Below are 17,800 nucleotides of genomic sequence, written 5' to 3'. Positions count from 1 at the left end.
CCCCCCCCCCCCCCCCGCGCCCCCGTTATGCTGTGTGGCTCTGATTCCTCAGATGAGCGGAGCCGGACGTCACATGAGCGGCTCCTACAGCGTCTGTGCTGGGACCGGCCTGCATCAGCAGCATGTCCCCGAGCCCCGTCCATGTTGCTACACGTGCCAGAACTGCCTTCCTTTGTAGGGCCGATGGCACGAATGGACCACGTTCTGTGTGTCCCTACATCTGCCGACGGACACCGGGCCTTTTTTTTTTTTTTTGCAGCTGTGGTGAACATTCATGTACAAGCATTTGTTCAAGACTCTGCTCCCAGTTTGGGGGAGTACGTATGCATAGGCAGGGCCACGGGCCCCTGTGCTGAGCCCGCACTCCGTCTTCCCAGGGGCCTCTGCACTGGCCTCCGCGGCGGCCGCACCCCCTCCGTCCCCACCAGCGGCGTGCGGGGTCCTGGCCTGTCTGCACCCTCACCAGCACCTGCTGTTGTCTGGTTGCCGTGGCGGTCGGCCTCGGAGGCCAAGGCCCTGTGCCCTCTGGTGCCCACTCACCGCCCCGCCACACCTGCCAGCAGCAGCCCGGGGCCTCTGCGCACTCCGGGGAGGCCGTGGCCCTGGGGTCAGGGGGCGCCGGGGCTGGGGCGATGGCGGGAGACCTCAAGGTTTTCTTTTGAGGTGATGAACATGTCCTGAGCCTCCCCGAGGTGACAGTTGCTCACAGCTGTGAATACACTAAACTTGTTACATTTGATAGGCAAATTGTATGGCGTGTGCATACACGAAGCTGTTTTTATTTTAATTTTTAACTCTGAGCTCAAGACCTGAGATGTGATCAAGAGTCAGACACTTAACCAACTGAGCCACTGAGGAGCCCAAAAGTGAAGCTTTTTTTTTTTTAAACTCAACCGGCGTGTCACCTGGCTGCCTCTCAGTGATCTCAGGGTTGTGACTTCGAGTCCCATGATGGCTGCAGAGATGACTTAAAAATAAAATCTTCAGGGGCAGCTGGGTGGCTCAGTCAGTTAAGCTTCTGACCCTTGATTTCAGCTCAGGTCATGACCTCACAGTTCATGAGTTTGAGCCCCGCATCAGGCTCTGCGCTGAATCCTGTTTGGGATTCTCTCTCTCTCCTCCCCTCCCCCACTCGCTCTCTCAAAATAAATAAACCTAAAAATAAATAAATAAACTTAAATAAATATGGGGTTTTAAAAAACAAAATCTTACAAAAAAGTCAAGTGGCGAAAACAGGTCTAGTCAGGGAACTGTTGGTGGCAGAGGCGTCCACCCAGGGCCACGTCCTCACCCCAGCATCCTGCAGCCTCACGTGCATGTGGGTGTCCCCCACGGGGAGAGAGGCTCACAGGTGAGGTGGAACGCTCCTCCCTGGACACTCGACGCCTCATCCCAGCCACGGTCCCCAGACCTGTGACTTGGGCCCAAATGTGGCAGCGTTTTGTCCTGCAGCCCATTCAGTCCCAGGCTCCGCTCCCGCCTCCAGGCCCAGTGAAGTCGTCAGGTTCCCAGGGCTGGCACTGCCAGGAGACCCCAGTTCCCAAGTCCCAGCCCACTGCCAGGGCCGCACTGAGCCCCCACAGCTCCGCTGAGCGGGGCATCCTTGGCTCATGGACTGAGTGACCTGTGCGGCCACTTGCCTGAAGCTGGGCCCGGGCGTACTCGGCCTCGTGTGCGCAGGCTGTGAGCATGGAGGACACTTTCTGCCCAGCCCTCGTGTGCACGAAACCTGCCAGACCTGTTTCCCGGGGGCAGGGGTAAGAGCCTAGTTCACCCCAGGCCCTCAGTCCCCTCTAGTTTCTGACCCTCCTCTCTGTCTTCCAGGCATCTGTGGGCTCCGAGAAGCTCTTTGCCCCAGCAGCCGATAAAGGTAAGCGTGTTCCTTGGCCTCTAGGAAGGGAACATACTCCTGAAGTTGTCATGGGAGAGGACAGTGGGCCTCGGGGCAGGAGAGTGGGCTCCAGGTTAGGTACTATTGTGGGTCAGGTTGTGGGTGCAGAGCCTGAGGCAGGAGTTAGGTGCTATGACTTAGTCCCTGAGCAAAAGCCACAAGGAAAGCAGAAGTCAGGATCAGGGCCAGCACTGGAAGAGTGGTTCCCAAAGTGGTGTTCCTGCCCTTTCCCCAGGACTGTCATAGTGCCTCTTCCCAGACCCTCCCCGGGCTCATGGGGTCAGGTGTTCTAGGGACAAGTGGCAGCTCATGGTTTGGCGCCGCTGAAGCACCCCTGCCGCAGTGTACGCTGGCCCCCAGGCCACCAGCCGCCACTGCATACGTGGCTGACACTGGCGGGAAGTGACTAGGGTCCCTGCACAGCAGCCCTTCCCCTGGCCGGCAGCCCCCACGTGGGCGGCACAGGCGCACAGCATTCCGTGTCGCCAGAAAGCCGTCCTGGGCAGCACTGCTCCGGAGAGTGACGGCCCCAGCGTCCAGCCCATTCGAGGCCAGGGGAGGCCTTTGTAACGCAGCCCGCCCCAGCTGTGGCCCAGGGCGGGTACCACTGGCACCAGCACAGAGATGGGCCCTTCTGCCTGGAAGGCTCCATCCAGATGTGACTGTACAGGGCGGGCGTCTGCAGCGGCAGGTCCCGTGGTCTGCCAGCAGGGCACGGCCTCTGCCGCTTCCACGTCGGGGAGGCTCATCCTCAAGTCCGAGCATTTCAGCCAAGCACACATGCTGGATAGCGTCGGGGTCAGGGAGCCACACAGGTCTGCTGCATTTCTCACAGACTGCAGCACAGAACTGTCTCCTTTTCAACAAATGATCACAAACTGGGAGGCTCAAAATGGACCGACACTTACCTTCTCAACAGGTCTGGAGACCAGAAGTCTGAGATGCAAGTTGTTGGCAAGGCCACACTCCGAAAACTCTGAGTTTCCTTCCTGCCTCTTCAACGTCTGGGGATCTCTGGGCTTGTGGCTGTACCCCCCCCCACCTCCCGTGGTTGCCTCCTTTTCTCTTATAAGGACACCCATCACTGCATTTAGGGTCCACCCCCTTCCACACTGATGTCATCTCAAAATTCTTAGCTTGGTGACATCTGCAAAGACCCATTTTCCAAATTTGGTCACATTGACAGGTAGTAGGGATTACAACTTGGACACAGCTTTTTGGCACAGTTCGCCCCACTGCCAGGTCCCTCCCTGGTGCAGGCCGAGCTCAGGAAACCAGTCAAGGCTTTGAGTGGCCTGGGGGAGGTGCACATCAGGGGTGCACGGGTCACGCTCGTGCTTTCCCGGTGAGGGGAGAGGCTCCAGGGGGCCCAGCGAGCTGGTGGCCACCAGGCCTGCACGGCCTGCACCTGCCTCTTCTTACTGTCCAGGGAGTGGCCCCTTGGGCTGCTGTGCGTGGCCAGAGGCTAGGCCATGACCGTGGGGCCAAAGCCAGCAGTGCTCACTCCCTCTCCCCCTCCCTTGGCGGTGCTAGCATCCGCGGCCTCCTCCTGGTTCTGTCCCTGAGCAAACAGATGAGGTGGTGGCTCCAGAGGGAGGTGTCACTATAGACACAGAAGGAGCCATGTCCTGCTGCTACCTACTTCTGCCAGCGAGGACACTTCCCAGCCTTAGAGCAGGGTCCTCGGGGTGGTGCTGCTGGCCTGGGTCCCACAGCCATGCGGCTGCAGGGGCGGTGGGTCCCTGGAGGAAGTGAGATCTGCCAGCAGCCCAAACAGGGTAACCGCACTCAGCAACCTGATTTCCACTCCTGGGAAACTGGGCCGTGGTCACCTCGAGGCAGAGCCGCCTCTGGCCTGAACATGTGCCCTCTGCCTAGGCTGCTTAGGGTATTTCTTAACCCACTGCGCCCCCAGGCATGTGACCTGAGACACTCCTGGAAAGGAGGGTTTGGAATGAGTAGGCAGCAGTTCAAGGTCATGAGCACACCTGAGCACAAACGCGGGACTCCCAGGGGAGCAGACCCTGGTGCTGCCAGGGTAGGTGATGAGGGTCGGTGGATGTGGTGAGAGTGGGGGAGCGACAGCTTCCTCCCCCAGGTCATGGGCCTAGAGAGGGCTTAAGGCATGGGTCACCTGCGTGGTTCCAGAAAAAAGGCCACCAGCATGCGGGTCGCTCTGTCGCAAGGGCAGGATGGGCGTGCCTGCGGGAGAGACCGTTTCGGAGCCGCAGCCCTGCTGGGGCACATCCTGTGCGGCTTCGTCTCCCTTCCGTGAACCGGGGTCGTGAGACCCGCGCTGGGACTGCCGGGGGCGCTCCGCGCGGGCAGCCCCCCCTGCTCCCCCGCGCCGCAGCCGCAGCGGGGCCCAGCTCATTCTGGCCCTCTCTCCCGCAGACCCCACGCTGGGCGAGGAGGCCGAGGCCAAGGCCGGAGCGCCAACCAAGGTCTCGGGCCTGGAGCGCAGCCGCGAGCTGAGCGCCGACCCGCCGCCCTTCCTGCCCGCCGTGCGCAGCCCCGCGCCCCCCGCCGGCCCCGCGCCGGGCGCCCCGGCCAACCCGCCGGTCAAGAAGGAAGCCCCCGCCCTGCCCCGCCTCACCCCGCAGCCGCCGCCCGCGCCCCCGCAGCCCCGCGCCCCGCTCCCGACGCACGTGCCTCTGCCCCTGGGCGCCTTCGCGGGCCCGGGCCCGGCAGCGCACAACGGCCTGCACAGCCTCAGGTGGGCGGGGCGGGGCCGGCCGGGGGCGGGGCCGGAGGGCGCCCGAGCGCGCGCGCACTGAGCCCCCGTCGCCCCCCATCCCGGCAGCAGGAGCAGCAGCGCCAGCAGCAGCGCCAGCCTCGGGCTCGCGAAGCACGCGTCCCTGTCGCCTCTCGGGCCAGGCCCCCACCTGTCTACCTCACACCTGGCGCTCCGCCCGCAGGCCCAGCACCAGCACCACGCGGCGGCCATGTTCGCCGCCCCCCCGACACTGCCCCCGCCCCCGGCGCTGCCGGCCAACAGCCTGGTCATCCCAGGACACCCTGCCGGTAGGTGCTGGCCGGGGCCGGGGTCGCTGTCCCCCCTCCACTTCGATCCTGGCCTCTGGGCGTGTGGGAGGTTCTCGGCCCCCCGCCCCGGGAAGGGGTGCCGGCTCCCGAGGCGCCACCCCGCAGCTGTTCGAGGACCCCACAGACGGACGGCAGGACTCTGGGCGCAGCAGGCTGCCTTTCCCCAGGGGACCCCACCGCCCAGGGCCCAGGAGGCGGCCTGCCTGCGCTGGGCTGTGCACACGGCCGCGCACGCTGGGCCCTGGCCGGGCCTGCTCCACTGCCAGGCAGCAAGGGGCTTCCAGGACCCGCCTGACCCCTCGCCCCCCGTGTGCCCGGGTCTGGGGGGCGTGTAGAGCGAGGCCTGGAGCAGGAGGGTCTCCAGGTGACAGCACCAGGCTGGCCTCTCTCCCCTGCGCGTTCTGGCAGGGTCCCCCCTCAGGGCCAAATCTCAGGTCGTTAAGGTTTCCCGTGGGTCTTGCCTTCAGGTTCGTTTCACGATTCCGAGCAGCCCACCCCCGCCCTGGGACGGGACCAGGATGCTGGGCTGGGGGGGGCAGGGCTCCCCTGTGGCCGGCTCTGGGGGCCCCGGCGGCTCACGGTGTTCTTTCTTGCCTTTAGATGCCAGCCTGTTGATCTCATTCAGCCAGCCAATCATGTATTGCCAGCCTCATTCGGGGATTCTGATTGGTACTTGGTCACAGGCACCTCTCTTACCTCCACCCTGGGGCCCGCACCTAGCGAGCGGCCACCACGGCTTGGCCTGCCGCGGCCGGGAGTGCCAGGTGACTATCCGCCTCGCCCCGCCCGGAGCCCGCGGCCGACGTGCCTCTCCGTCTCTCTCTCTTTTTCTCTTGTAGATCACGAGCTGCTCAGGCAAGAGCTGAACGCGCGTTTTCTGGTCCAGAGCGCTGAGCGGCCCGGCGCCCCCCTGGGCCCGGGGGCTCTGCTGCGGGCGGAGTTCCACCAGCACCAACACACACACCAGCACACACACCAGCACCAACACACATTCGCCCCCTTCCCCGCGGGGCTGCCCCCGACGCCGCTCCTGCCGCCCGCCGCACCCCCGCCGGTGCGTAGCCCCCCGCGCGCGCTGGCGGGCGGGGCGGCCCGGGCGGCGGGACACGCAGCAGGCACACGCAGACGCTCTCCGCACGCACGCAGGCAGACGCGGCCCCCTCTGTCAGTCTGTCCGTCCGGCCCCTCCCTCTGGTTCCCGCCGGGTGATGATGTCATGCCATGAGGTTCCCTGACCTGGGCTTGGGCGGGGGCCCCACATCCACACGTGGGTGACGTGGCCTTGGGGCCAGTTACGCCCACACAGGGTTTTCGAGTCTCAGTTTGCAGCAGGCGGGGAGACTGAGACAGGGCTGAGAGGGGCCGGGGAACCAGGATGTCCCCCAGTTGGCCCTGGGCCAGGGCCTCATCTCTTGAGCCAGCAGCTGTGTGGGGCAGGGTCCACCCCCACTAGGCTTTGCTTGGTGATGGGCCAGTTTGCCGGGGGCCTGGGGGCATCTCCCTGCTTGGCCACCAGCCCTGGGCTCCATGCCCCCCATCATGGCTGCAGCGTTTCCTCTTGGGCCACAGGAGTAGATTCAGACAGTCCACACCGGCCAGTCTGCACCTCCCACAGTGGGACCATTAGAACAGGGGCCCGTTAAGTCCACCCAGTCTGAGACCCAAGGGGCCAGCTCAAAGCCATTGGCACTGCCCTCAGGAAGCCCAGGGCGCAGCTGGCCACAGACTACCAGCTGCAGGAGGCAGGACAGCCATCCGGGCCACTGCCTGGCCCAGTGGGGGTGCGGGTGCTGGGCCCAGTGGAGGGCGTAGGCAGGCTCGGGAGGCCTCACTCTCCGCTTCTTTCCCTTCCAGTTTGACAAATACGCGCCCAAGCTGGACAGCCCCTACTTCCGACATTCCAACGTGAGTGTCCCGCGTGGTCACTGCTGGCCAGCGCGCTGGAGGGAGCGGGTACAGGGTGGAGTTGCGCCTACCCAGAGGCCTTGTCAGGGCACCTTCCGCCAGTATAAGGGGCTGGGCCCCCCTCCCCCCCCGGGTGTCCACGCTCCCAGCGGGGCCCCTGCAACGCTCCCTCTTTCTCTTGCAGTTTTTCCCGTCCTTCTCTTCTGCCATCCCCGGACTGCCCACCCTGCTCCCACACCCAGGCCCCTTTGGGTCCCTACAGGGTGCTTTTCAGCCCAAGGTACCATCTGCTCCTGGGGTGGGGCAGGGTTCAGGGCACAGCGGGAGTCCCCGGCCACGCAGGCGTGTGCTGCCCTCCTAGTGTTGGGGTGAGCCAGCCATTCCAGGGGGTGTGTCCGTGCAGCCCCGTGGCGGGAGGGGGCAGGGTCCGCAGCCTCGGTGCAGACCACCCCAGCAGGACCCCCGGTCTAGGCAGCAATGGGGGGGTCACCAGGAGACCGCAGGGGCCATGCTTCATGCATCCTCACTCCTCAGCCAGGTGTGTGCGGGGTCAGGGTGGGGAGGACCAGGGCAGAAGTGAGGTATGGTGGGGGGGGGGGGGGCGGCACAGGGCTGTCCGTGCCACAGGAGGCCCCGGGCAGAACTGGGCTTGCTTCTCTGACCCTCCCTGAAACAGGGCTGTCTCAGTCCCCCAACCCAGGCATGGCTGCGCCAGGAGCCCCTTCCCAGCTTTGCAGAAACCCTTGGACTGAGGATGTAGGAAGCCAGACCTCCTCTGAGGGGTGGGGGGCAGTGTGCAGGGGCCACAGGCAAGGCAAGGTAGACCTGGGCAACTGGGGTCCTCTGCCTAGGCCTGGGGTCTGCAGCTGTCTCACACCCCGTTCTCTCCCTTCAGACTTCAAACCCAATCGAGGTAACGGGTCGAGCCAGTGCTGTTCACACCCTCCTCCAGAAAGCCCCCGGGGTAGGTGCAGCAGTGCCTGCCCGTCCCTCCTCCCTGCGGTCACCCCGGCCGCCCCAGTCCCCCTCATGGCTGCTGTGGGGCATGTCCATCCCTCAGCTGCCCCCAGAGCCTAGACCTGACCCTTTGTTTTCTTTCAACGGCAGGTTTCTGACCCATACCGGACGGCAGTCAGGGTGAGTGTGTGGCACACATCTGTGTGTGTGTGCATGTCTCCTTGGGAGGAAAGGGTCTCGGGGAGGGTCGCAGCTGGGGAGGACACTGGGTCCCCCCTGGGTGGCCACAGGGGTGCCCGTGACAGCAGGACTCGGGGGAGATGGTGGGGGTGGAGGGGGGCGTAGTGAAGCGGTCTCGCAGTGCGGCTGAGCGTGTGGCCCGCCCCGTCACAGAAGCCTGGGAAGTGGTGTGCTGTGCACGTGCAGATCGCCTGGCAGATCTACCACCACCAGCAGAAGATGAAGGTGAGCCCCAGCTGCTCGGCCTGCTGCCCAGGCCGGTGCGTCACAGGGCGTCCCCAGTGCACCCCGAGGCACCCAGAGATTTGCGGAGTGCCCCTTGTCTGGGTGGGGGGCCACACAGGATGACCCCAGGCTGGGGTTTGGGAGGAGTGGGGTGGTGCCAGGTGGGGGACCTGCCCTCACCCAGACGGGGACAGCGGTAGCCAGGGGCCTCAGACCCCCCCCCACACACCACCATCACAGAAGGGTGCTCACATCCTTTGCTGTCATCTCTGGTCACACATGTCACCTCCATGCACGGCTTTCAAAAATCATCACGTCCAAAATGGGCTACAAGAAAGGCTCATACAACCGGAGCTTGTAACAAAATAGCGCGTGGTGCTCTGTGCAGATGTCCTGGCGAAACCTTGAGGGCAGGGAAGGAACGGGGGGGGTGGGGGGGGCGGCTGTCACACGCAGCAGCACCATGGGGCCTCTCCCCGGGGCTGGGGCACCCTCTGTCACACTGGCAGCGCCCCCACTGCCCCGACGGGGAGCTGGAGGCTAGCAGGGCCCCAGGGGAACCAGGAAGCGCTCGCCTGGCCGCCGTGCCTGGGGTGGCCTTCATCACTGAGGGGCAGGCTTTCTCGGTGTGTTTAATTTATACAAATGTAAGTGTTACTAGTGACGCCAAGTTCAGCCACCAGGAAACTTCTAAGCATATTTAAAACAGCAGAGGTATGTGAGTCTATTTTTTCAGTTCAGTCTTACAAAGTCTTAACCCAGGTAAAGTGTTTCCAATGAAAGTTTAACATCCAAGCTGAGATCCGCTTTAGCGTAAAGCACACAGCTTTCACAGAGCACGTTTATGAAACCCCTTCTGTGTCCAGCACACGTGGTCATGACCACACTTTCATCCTGAGTCACGAGGCCTCGCTGGGACGAGGGCCCAGGTAGCGTCACACGCGTGTTGGTGGCAGGGGCTCTCCCGGCTGCGGGCCCAGCCCACGCTCTGTCCGTCTCAGCAGATGCAGCTGGACCCCCACAAGCTGGAGGTGGGCACCAAGCTGGACTTGTCCAGCAGACCCCCCGCCCCGGGCGTGTTTGCCGGATTCCACTACCCGCAGGAGCTGGCCCGGCCCCTCTTCTCTGGCTCGGGTAAGGCACCCTGTCCAGAGCCCAAGGAAAGGGGGTGTCTGGGGGGCAGGGGCGTTCTTGCCCGTTCCCTCCGGCTGGCCCTGGGGCAGGACCACTCTGGACGCTTCAGCAGTTTGTTTTCTTTGCGCTGCTGTCCGGCCGTCTCTGCCACCTCGCAGGCTCTCCATCACCCCTGCTGAGGCGAGGAGGGCCAGGAGTCCTCGTGGCGCCCAGACTGCCCCTCCCCCAGCCCCACTGCCCTCTCAGGAAGGGTCGCCGCTCCCCTCGGACCTCAGGAAGCTGCCCCGAGAATTCTGCCCGGCACGCCGGCAGCCGTGGCACAGGCCTGCTATGTTGGGCCCCAGGGCCACCCCCAGCCTCGAGGGTCACTAGGAGCCCTTCATACTCAGCAGAGGTCACCCCCATAGCTAACACAGCACAGGGAAGGGATGCAGCGCGATGGGCAAAGGGGAGCGGCACATGGGACCAGATCAGCTGAAGCCACTGCCCCGTGCCACCTGACAGGGAAGCCACAGACCCAGCGCCCGGGGTGTCTGCAGGGGGCTGGGCACCTGGGCAGCTCTGCCCGCACACACCCAAACCACGGACTCCCAGGAGGGCAGGCGCTCCGTGTGAACCAGGGTGTGCACGAGTGAGTGCGGTTCACGAGGGACTCCTGTCCGAGGAAGGAGAGAAACCCCCTCTGAGAGCGGAGCCCCAGCCTCACGCTCAGGCCTTTCTCAGGTCTGCCGTCTCCGCCCAGGGTGTGAGTGCTCCCGCACGTTTCTCACGCCTCCTCGGGGACAGGCAGCCTGCAGACATCACCTTCTCAGAGAACCCTCCCTGACCACCCTCCTCTGCCTCCCCTCTCCCGCTCCATAGTCATGCAGGCTCACCTCCACCTGCAGCCACGTTGCCTGGGGACACGTGGTCAGTGAGGGTGGGCCTGTCAGCAGGCTGGGTGGATGGGTGTGACAAGGTCCCCCCGGCTGACCTCATAAGCATGGTGGCTCTTCTCAGCCCCTGGCTCCAGCGCCCTGGTGGTCTGTAGACCCCGTGTGGGCTTCAGCCCCTGGAGATCCCAGGACGCAAGTTCAGTGCACTCTGGAGCCTGGACTCGAAGCCCCAGCCCAGCCCTGCTGTGCGGTCCACGTGCCCAGGACACGCCCCCCACACCGGCGAGGCCGTGGGCATGCGCTGTGGCTGGGAGGAGGGAGTCCTGTGTGCTGCCCCGCGCTGGAAGCTTGCCTGTGGGCATGTTGGCCTTTGCTCGCTGCCCGTGCCCTCTCCGACGAAGCCTCCCCCCACACACGTGCGGGGGCTCATCTCCATCAGCACTGGGGCAAGCCACTTCTCATTCCCAATTTCCTGTTTAATTTCTTTGGCTTACCTTTCTGGTGGGGAGCTCCATGGGCATGAACGCTTCCCTGTGGGGGTCCCCCAAGGTGGGGAGCGCTGGAAGACGGGTGGCGTCATCACTGGTCTCTGCCAGAAACCCGCCCTCGCGAACAGAGGCCGGGTGCCCCACCCTAGCGGCGAGGCCGGCCCCTTGATCCACCCAGCGCGGCTTCTCAGGGCCCGTGCTGCACTCGGCTGCCCTCGGGCTGGGTCAGGAGCCTCAGCAGAGCCGGGGCAGGACCACAGAGTGGCAGAGCGGGCACCTGTGGGCTGTGGCCAGGGGACCCCACAGGAGGAGCTGCTGCTTTCAGCCGTGACGCAGGCCACCCTGCACTAGGGCTGTTGTGACCACGCTCACACATCGGCTTCTAGTTGGACGTTCCCCATCTTCGTCTTAAGGGGCAGCCTTGAAGGCTCTCTGTGCCCCTTTCCCTGGGAACTCCACTACCACCTGCCCCCTCAGCGTGCTTCTGGCAGGAGGTGTGCACATCCCCAGAGGAAGCTGGGCTGTCCCCGCCCCTGGAATGAGCCACAAGCAAGAGGCCCCCAGTACATGAGGCATCTGTCACCCCACCCCACAGGTGCAGCCCACCCCACTACCAGCCCATTCGGACCCTCGGCCCATCCCGGCAGCTTCCTGACCACCAGTCACCTGACAGGTAGGTGCTCCCGGGCCCCTAAGGCTGCCTGGGCCTTTCTGCCGCCCTCAGGGCTGGGGTGGGGGAACATCGGTGTGTGGGGAGGTGACCCTCGTATTATACAGGCAGCAAATGCCATGCTCTGGAGTCACAGGACTGGGCCTGGTGCACCTGGGGAGTCAGGTGGGGGCTCTGGCATGAGCCATGCAGAGCCCTGAGCCCCGGTGTCCCCGCAGACCCGTTCAGCAGGCCAGGCACCTTCGGGGGCCTGGGGAGTCTGGGCAGCAACGCCTTCGGGGGCCTGGGGAGCCACGCACTGAGTGAGTGACCACCGTGCCTGCTCCCTGTTCCCACGCGTGCATGCCTGGGCACCTCACGTGGGTTTGGGCCGCACCCTGTTCCCTGGCCGCCCCCCGGGACACACCCTCCACTGTGTGGGAATGGTGTGCTTCCGCTCCGCAGCCCCGAGGTTGCAAGGGGCGCCCTGGGCAGGGGTGGGACGGGGCCCCCTGGGCAGGGAGGGGCCCAGTGCCATCCTGGCCTCATGTCCCCGCCCCCCTCCAGCTCAGAGCAGCGGCATCTTTGCCCCCAAGGAGAGCTCTGCGCTGCACGGCCTGCCCAGCCCCCACGAGGCCTGGAACCGACTGCACCGGGCGCCCCCCTCCTTCCCCACGCCGCCCCCGTGGCCTAAGCCTGTGGACCCCGATCGGGTCTCAGCCCTGACCAACCACGACCGGGAGCCGGACAAGGGCCGGGAGGAGCGGGATCGGTGAGTGGCCCCCCCTTGCTCCTGCGGCCGCCTCCCGGCTTCGCGGGGCTCTGCCCTCAAGATCCCCCTGGCTCTACCCTCAGGGCTGGGCAAGGCCAGGGGAGAGCCCCAGATGGGGCAGGATGTGGGCAGGGGCCATCCAGAGGGAGGAGGGTCCACCCCTGGAAGGGGCCGCTGGGACAGCTGGCTGGCTGCCCGCAGCAGGGCCTCTGCAGGGAGCTGGGTTAGCAGGGCAGTGGGACCGTCTGCATCTTCCGGGGGGGGGAGGGGGGCACCTCTGGCCAGGAGGGTGCCCCTCGGCAGTGGGACTGGGCTGGGCCAGGGGAGGCGGGAGTCCTCATCCAGAGTCAGCAGCAGAGTCTGGAATCTGAGGGCTGTTGATTGTGTCTGGCCGGCCGAGGGGACTGGAGCAGAGAAGGGCCCCTGGCCAAGACCACAGTCGGGACACCCATCCTGGGGGCCCTGCCCCCTTCCCCGTCCCCGGACTCCGGGAGCCTGGAGAATGAGAACCATGGCCAGTCATGGCCAAGACAGGGCTCCAGGGTCCCACCCTTCCAGTGAATTTGGGCCCAGCTCCCTCGCTGAGGGTCTGTTGCCTCGGGGGCCTAGTGGCTTGGGTCTGGGGGAGAGCTCTGGGATTCTGCTGCGGAGCTGCTTTCCAAGTTGTTTATCGAGGGGAGGGAGGCGTTCGGTGTTGGGGGACCTCCGTGAGGGTGTGGGTTTGTCACCATGTGTCGACAGGGTGCTAAAAGGGACCTCCCACACAGACACCCCTCCCCCCCAAGGATCTTGAGGTCGTAGAGGTGGGAACTTGGTAGCAAACAGCTTGAAAGGCTGAGAGGAGGTGTCTGTCTGTCGCTCCCAGGGACCTCCTGGAGAAGACGCGCCTGCTGACCCGGGCCTCGCCCGCAGCCCCCGTGGGCTACCCGGTCGGGAGCCTCCTGCTCCGCGGCCAGGGCGAGCCGTGCCGGCCCGGGGTCCCCGCCGAGCGCGAGGCTGAGCCCCGCATCAAGGAGAGCCGCTCCCCGGCCCGGGAGGACGGCGCCAAGCCGCCTGCGCGCGCGCCGTCTCCCTACAGCAAGGCGGCCCTGGGCGACAGCCTGCGCCTGGCGGGCCTCCTGGGCCGAGAGCCGGGGAAGCTGCCCGACGCGCCGGCCGAGCGGCCCCAGGGCGACGTGAAGGTCAAGGAGGAGCGCAGGGAAGACGGCGACGCGCCCGAGCCCCCGGCCGGCCCGCCCCCTGCGCCCGAGCGCCCGCGCGCCGCCCCCGCGCCCCTGCAGCTCGGCCCCAGCCCCGCGGGCCGCGAGCGCCTGGGCTTCCCGTGGGAGCCCCTGCGCGACGCCTACCGCGGCCTGGAGCTGCCCCGGCGCGCCCTGCCCGCCGCCCCGGCCGCCCTGTTCGAGCCCTCCGAGCGCCCCTACCGCGACCGTGAGCCGCACGACTACAGCCCCGAGCGCCTGCGGGAGGCGCGCCGCGAGGAGCTGGAGCGCGCGCGGGCCACGCACCTGGGCGCCGCCGCGCACCTGCCGCCCGGCGCCGCGCACCTGCCCGACGGCGCCGCGCACCTGCCCGCGCTGGGCGCCCTGCACTACCCGCGCCTCGGGCCCGCCGCCGCCGCGCTGCACAGCGGGCTCCTGGCGCGGACCCCGCCCGCCGCCGCGGCGCTCGGCGCGCCACCCCCGCTGGTGGCCGCGGGCGGGTCCCCCACGCCCCCCGGGCCGCCGCCGCCGCGGAGCAGGACTACGCCGCTCGGGGCCCACGGGCCCGAGGCGCGCGACTATTCCCCGTCCCGCAACCCCCAGGAGGTGGAGGCGCGGTAGTCCCCGCGGGACCCCGCGCCGCCTGTTCGGAGACCCTCCTACAAATGCACTGCTGTAAACTTTTCTACGTGGACGTTTCTAGAACCTAAGCACAGCGCCGTCAGCCCTGGGGTGACACTCGCTTTCCGCTCAAAGCCTGCGGAGTCGGGGGGGGTTCATCCACAGCCTTGCTGGGGGTGAGCTTTTGTTTTCCGAGCTCGAGGTTAGGCCACTGGAAGAGAATAAGAGTTTGTACATCTTTTCCCACAGGTGAGAAGCGTTTTTAATAGATTTGTATTTTTTTCAATTTTGTGCTCTTTAGACATTTAAAACAAGAAACTTTTGCTTTTTTATCTTCAGTTCGGATTTGCAATGTAAAGGCCTCAGATTCCTCTCTAGAGCCCCAGGATCTTTTTGTCTTATTTATGGAGAAAACACGGTCATTTTGTCCAGCGCACTGTGAGGCCCCACTTCAGGCCGGCCCTGGCCCTCCCTTGGTACTTGGAACCGAAGTTACAGATCTATATTAAAATAATAATAATGTACAAAACTTTTTTTGCCTTATTATGCAGAAGTGTTAAGAGGATTTCTTTTTCAGTTTGTTTTTAAAAAAAGAAATATGTAAATAGTCTGTTAATATAAATATATGGCGTTATTAAATTCTTAACCTGGGTAGACTTTATAAAAAAAATTTCTAGAAACCTCTCTGGTTATTTGTTTAACATGGTCACTCACAAAAACAAAAAAACAAACCTCGCTGTCAGTTGGAAACGCCCGAAAGTTTAACTGCAGCACCGACCCTTCAACTATGCAAGCGCCCCGCGGTGGGGCCTGGCCGCTCCGGGGAACGCGGTTCCGAGCGGTCCCGCGGGGCTCCGGGTCCCCGGCCCCAGGGCCCCGCCCTTCCGGGGACTGGCCGGCTCTGGCCACAGGACACTTCTGTGGACCCTGGTTTCGATTGTGCAGCGGTCTCGGAATCTGTACCTGACAAGCAGACTTTTAGGAGTGAAGAGTCTAAAGGTTCATCACAAAAAGAAACGGTAACTTCTGTTTTCTCTCCTGCGCAGAGGCCGTCAGCAGACATTGCTCAGCGTGGCCCTACCCCGGCCGAGGCCTTGGCATGATTTCCTTTTGCTTTCGGTTTTGCTTTCATAACCGCCCGAATGTCACCTCGTCCTGCCCGCAGCACCCTTTTCTGTTCCCTGACGGCCACACCTGTGTCCACGGCACTTTTGAACCTTGTCGGTTCGACCAGTTCTGTATTTTCAACCCCCGTTTCCACTGTGGACTCTGGTTGCTTTAAACATTCAGTTCTCGTGTCAATCAATGAAGATAAATACAGTCTTGATTTCGGATCACAAGGTGGTCGGGTGTTTTGTGCGGCATTGTGGAAGGCAGGGGTTTGCCCCCCCGGGGTTGCTGGCCACCCCTGCCTAGGCGCGGCCCACGGGCCTCTCGTCCTTCCCACCTCCAGCTTCGCCCGGATTGGCTCCCCTGGGGCTGCTCTGCTGCGGGAGCCCCTCCCGGCCCTTGCCTGCGGCCCGCGCCTTGTCCCGGCCCCGGCCCACCTGCCGCCCAGTCTTCTCTGCGAACTGGGCAGAGGCTCGCGTCCGTGGAGGGCCGGCCCTGTTGCGCTACCCTAGCGCCGTTCAGAGCCAGGTGACCCTTCCGTGGAGAAATGAGGGCTCAGGGAAGGAGGGGGCAGAGGCAGGACTGGCCACCCCGCTCTCTTCTGGAGAAGGGCAAGGGGCCATTACCTCTGCCCTGGCCCGGAAGTGGGGGCCCCGACAGAGCGCCCTGAATGGATTTGCCTTGTTGGGTGAGCAGCCGGGACCGGAACTGCTCTGAACCTAAGGGCCCCCCGCATGGAGAGTTGGGGGTGCCTCACACACGGAGCCCACTGTGCCCAGTGGCCTGGGCTAAACACCACACCGATGCCAAGGCCGAGCAGGGCAGCCCGCCAGCCCCAGGGCTCTGGCCTCCTCACGGGTGTAGTCGGAGCGTGAGTGCATTTCAGGCTCTTCCCTTGACTACCACGTGCGAGTCCAGGGATAGCACATAAAGGAATAAAACACGTGCCCTAGAAGCCAAAGGACACAGTCTGCACTGAGCCATACACGTAGGCTGAGGGGAGGAGGGCAGTGCTCTTCACCCCGTCCCAGGTAAGGGCCCCGGATGGAATGGCACCCGTGGGAGAAAGTTGGTGTCTGCACTGGGGCACCATGTTCCATCCCTGAGGGAGGTCATTTTCAAGGGGTCACTTTCTCTAAGGGAGTGTTATCCTGGAGGAGGGTTATCATGATGGAGCATAATCCACAGTGCAATTCTCCCTGGGAGCACTCCCCACCAAAGGCCATAACCCTTTGCCCCACAAGGGACTGTCATCTGTAATGCAGCACCAGAGTCCAGGGACCCAGGGTCTACACTGGAGCATCACTCCCTAGGAAGTGTTTTTAAAATAAAAATAAATGGTTGTAGGGGCACCTGGGTGGCTCAGTCAGTTAAGCGTCCGACTTCGGCTCAGGTCATGATCTCGTGGTCCGTGGGCTTGAGACCCACGTCGGGCTCTGTGCTGACAGCTCAGAGCCTGAAGCTGCTTCGGATTCTGTGTCTCCTCTCTCTGACCCTCCTCTGCTCATGCTGTCTCTCTCTCTCTCTCTCTCTCTCTCTCAGAAATAAATAAAACATTAAAGAAGCAACATCAGTCTTAAAAATAAATGGTTGTCAGATAAACATTTTATATAAAAGTTAAGAGTTTATAAAATTTGTAAAATCTAGAAGGTAAAAAAAAAAAAAGTTGAAAAATTGAGGTGAAATAAAGACACAGAGGCTTTCTCAGGAAGCCATCAACCAACTCTTAGAATTTTCAGGAAAAAAGGTCTAACACAGGTGGGGGGCATTTAAAAGAAGTGATGTGAAGAACACCCCAGTCAAATGCCGGTCAAGAATAAAGTCATCTTCAGACATGCTTTTATTCCCTGTGTCTTTTCTTTGGAGGCTACTAGAGAAAAAATTCAGGTGAAGTAAGGCTGTCAACCAACAGAAAGGACCCACGTGGGAAGGGGGGACCCAGAATGACTGCACGGCAGTTGCGGGAGCACTCCGCCCTGCGCCGGTCTCAGGGAAACTGCCGGGAGCACTTTGCTCTCCTTGTTGGCTCGTCTCTGCATGTGAACTTTAGGGTTAGCCTCTCTGGTTTTTGCTCACTTTTTTCTTGTGACCTTTATATTGGAATAGCACCGGATTCACAGGTTAATTTGGGGGAAGAAAGGGCATATTTACAATATTGATTCTTCCCAATCCACTATCCAACTCGCTAATTTATCTGGGTTTCTTTTTCTGCTGTTTGGTAAAGGTTTTAATTCCCCATCTAAGTCTCGCGGCTTCTTGTTACATGCATTCCTGTGTGTTTTAGGCTTTTGATGAAGTTGGGGTTTGCCTGTTCTTCGCGATTGCACAGAACGGCTTCTGGCCACATATGTTTGTGGTACACCCTGCTGCGACCGACCCCAGCACTAGCTCCCAGCCTTCCGCGTCATGGTGACTGTACTCCCGGCCCTTCGCTACCAGGGGCAGGACTCCCTCTGGTCAGTGCATTTGCCGTGGAAATGGGCATTTACCTGCCGGTGTGGGTCCCCTGCCGGCAGCCAGGGCCGTTTCCAAGGGTGGCCACTCTGGGTGAGGAGAACACAGCCCGGAGTTGGCTGAGCCACGCTGGGCATGCAGCATGGCCAGGAAGTGACCTTGGCCGTTAGGAGCCCCTGAGACTGGGGTTTCCGTCAAGGTGGCACCTAGCCTGCATTTCCCGGTTCCTAACCCT

At 63.2% G+C, this 17,800-nt stretch overlaps 1 protein-coding gene across 9 annotated transcripts in view; it reads left to right on the top strand.

Moving 5' to 3' along the window:
- The window catches only part of FBRSL1 (fibrosin like 1), a 78,715-nt gene extending 63,374 nt beyond the window's left edge, over positions 1-15,341 (top strand). For 3 of the 9 annotated variants that reach the window (XM_039221286.1, XM_039221285.1, XM_039221280.1), the window contains 15 exons: positions 1,825-1,870; positions 4,286-4,607; positions 4,695-4,915; positions 5,537-5,605; positions 5,776-5,990; positions 6,791-6,841; positions 7,026-7,121; positions 7,737-7,805; positions 7,949-7,978; positions 8,192-8,263; positions 9,265-9,397; positions 11,356-11,433; positions 11,649-11,732; positions 11,977-12,181; positions 13,047-15,341. In XM_039221286.1, the coding sequence (XP_039077217.1) occupies positions 1,825-1,870; positions 4,286-4,607; positions 4,695-4,915; positions 5,537-5,605; positions 5,776-5,990; positions 6,791-6,841; positions 7,026-7,121; positions 7,737-7,805; positions 7,949-7,978; positions 8,192-8,263; positions 9,265-9,397; positions 11,356-11,433; positions 11,649-11,732; positions 11,977-12,181; positions 13,047-14,001 (2,646 nt within the window). In that variant the 3' untranslated portion in view covers positions 14,002-15,341. Of the gene's footprint in view, positions 1-1,824; positions 1,871-4,285; positions 4,608-4,694; positions 4,916-5,536; positions 5,701-5,775; positions 5,991-6,790; positions 6,842-7,025; positions 7,122-7,736; positions 7,806-7,948; positions 7,979-8,191; positions 8,264-9,264; positions 9,398-11,355; positions 11,434-11,648; positions 11,733-11,976; positions 12,182-13,046 lie in introns of all 9 variants that reach the window. The other 6 variants (XR_005526252.1, XM_039221281.1, XM_039221284.1 and 3 more) reach the window with 6 other exon arrangements.
- The last annotated feature ends 2,459 nt before the right edge of the window (positions 15,342-17,800 follow it).

This window comes from Hyaena hyaena, unplaced genomic scaffold (assembly GCF_003009895.1).
Source record: "Hyaena hyaena isolate Hyena2069 unplaced genomic scaffold, ASM300989v1 scaffold_967, whole genome shotgun sequence".
NCBI classification, from domain to species: Eukaryota; Metazoa; Chordata; class Mammalia; order Carnivora; family Hyaenidae; genus Hyaena; species Hyaena hyaena.
This window is presented reverse-complemented; position numbering and strand designations above follow the sequence as displayed.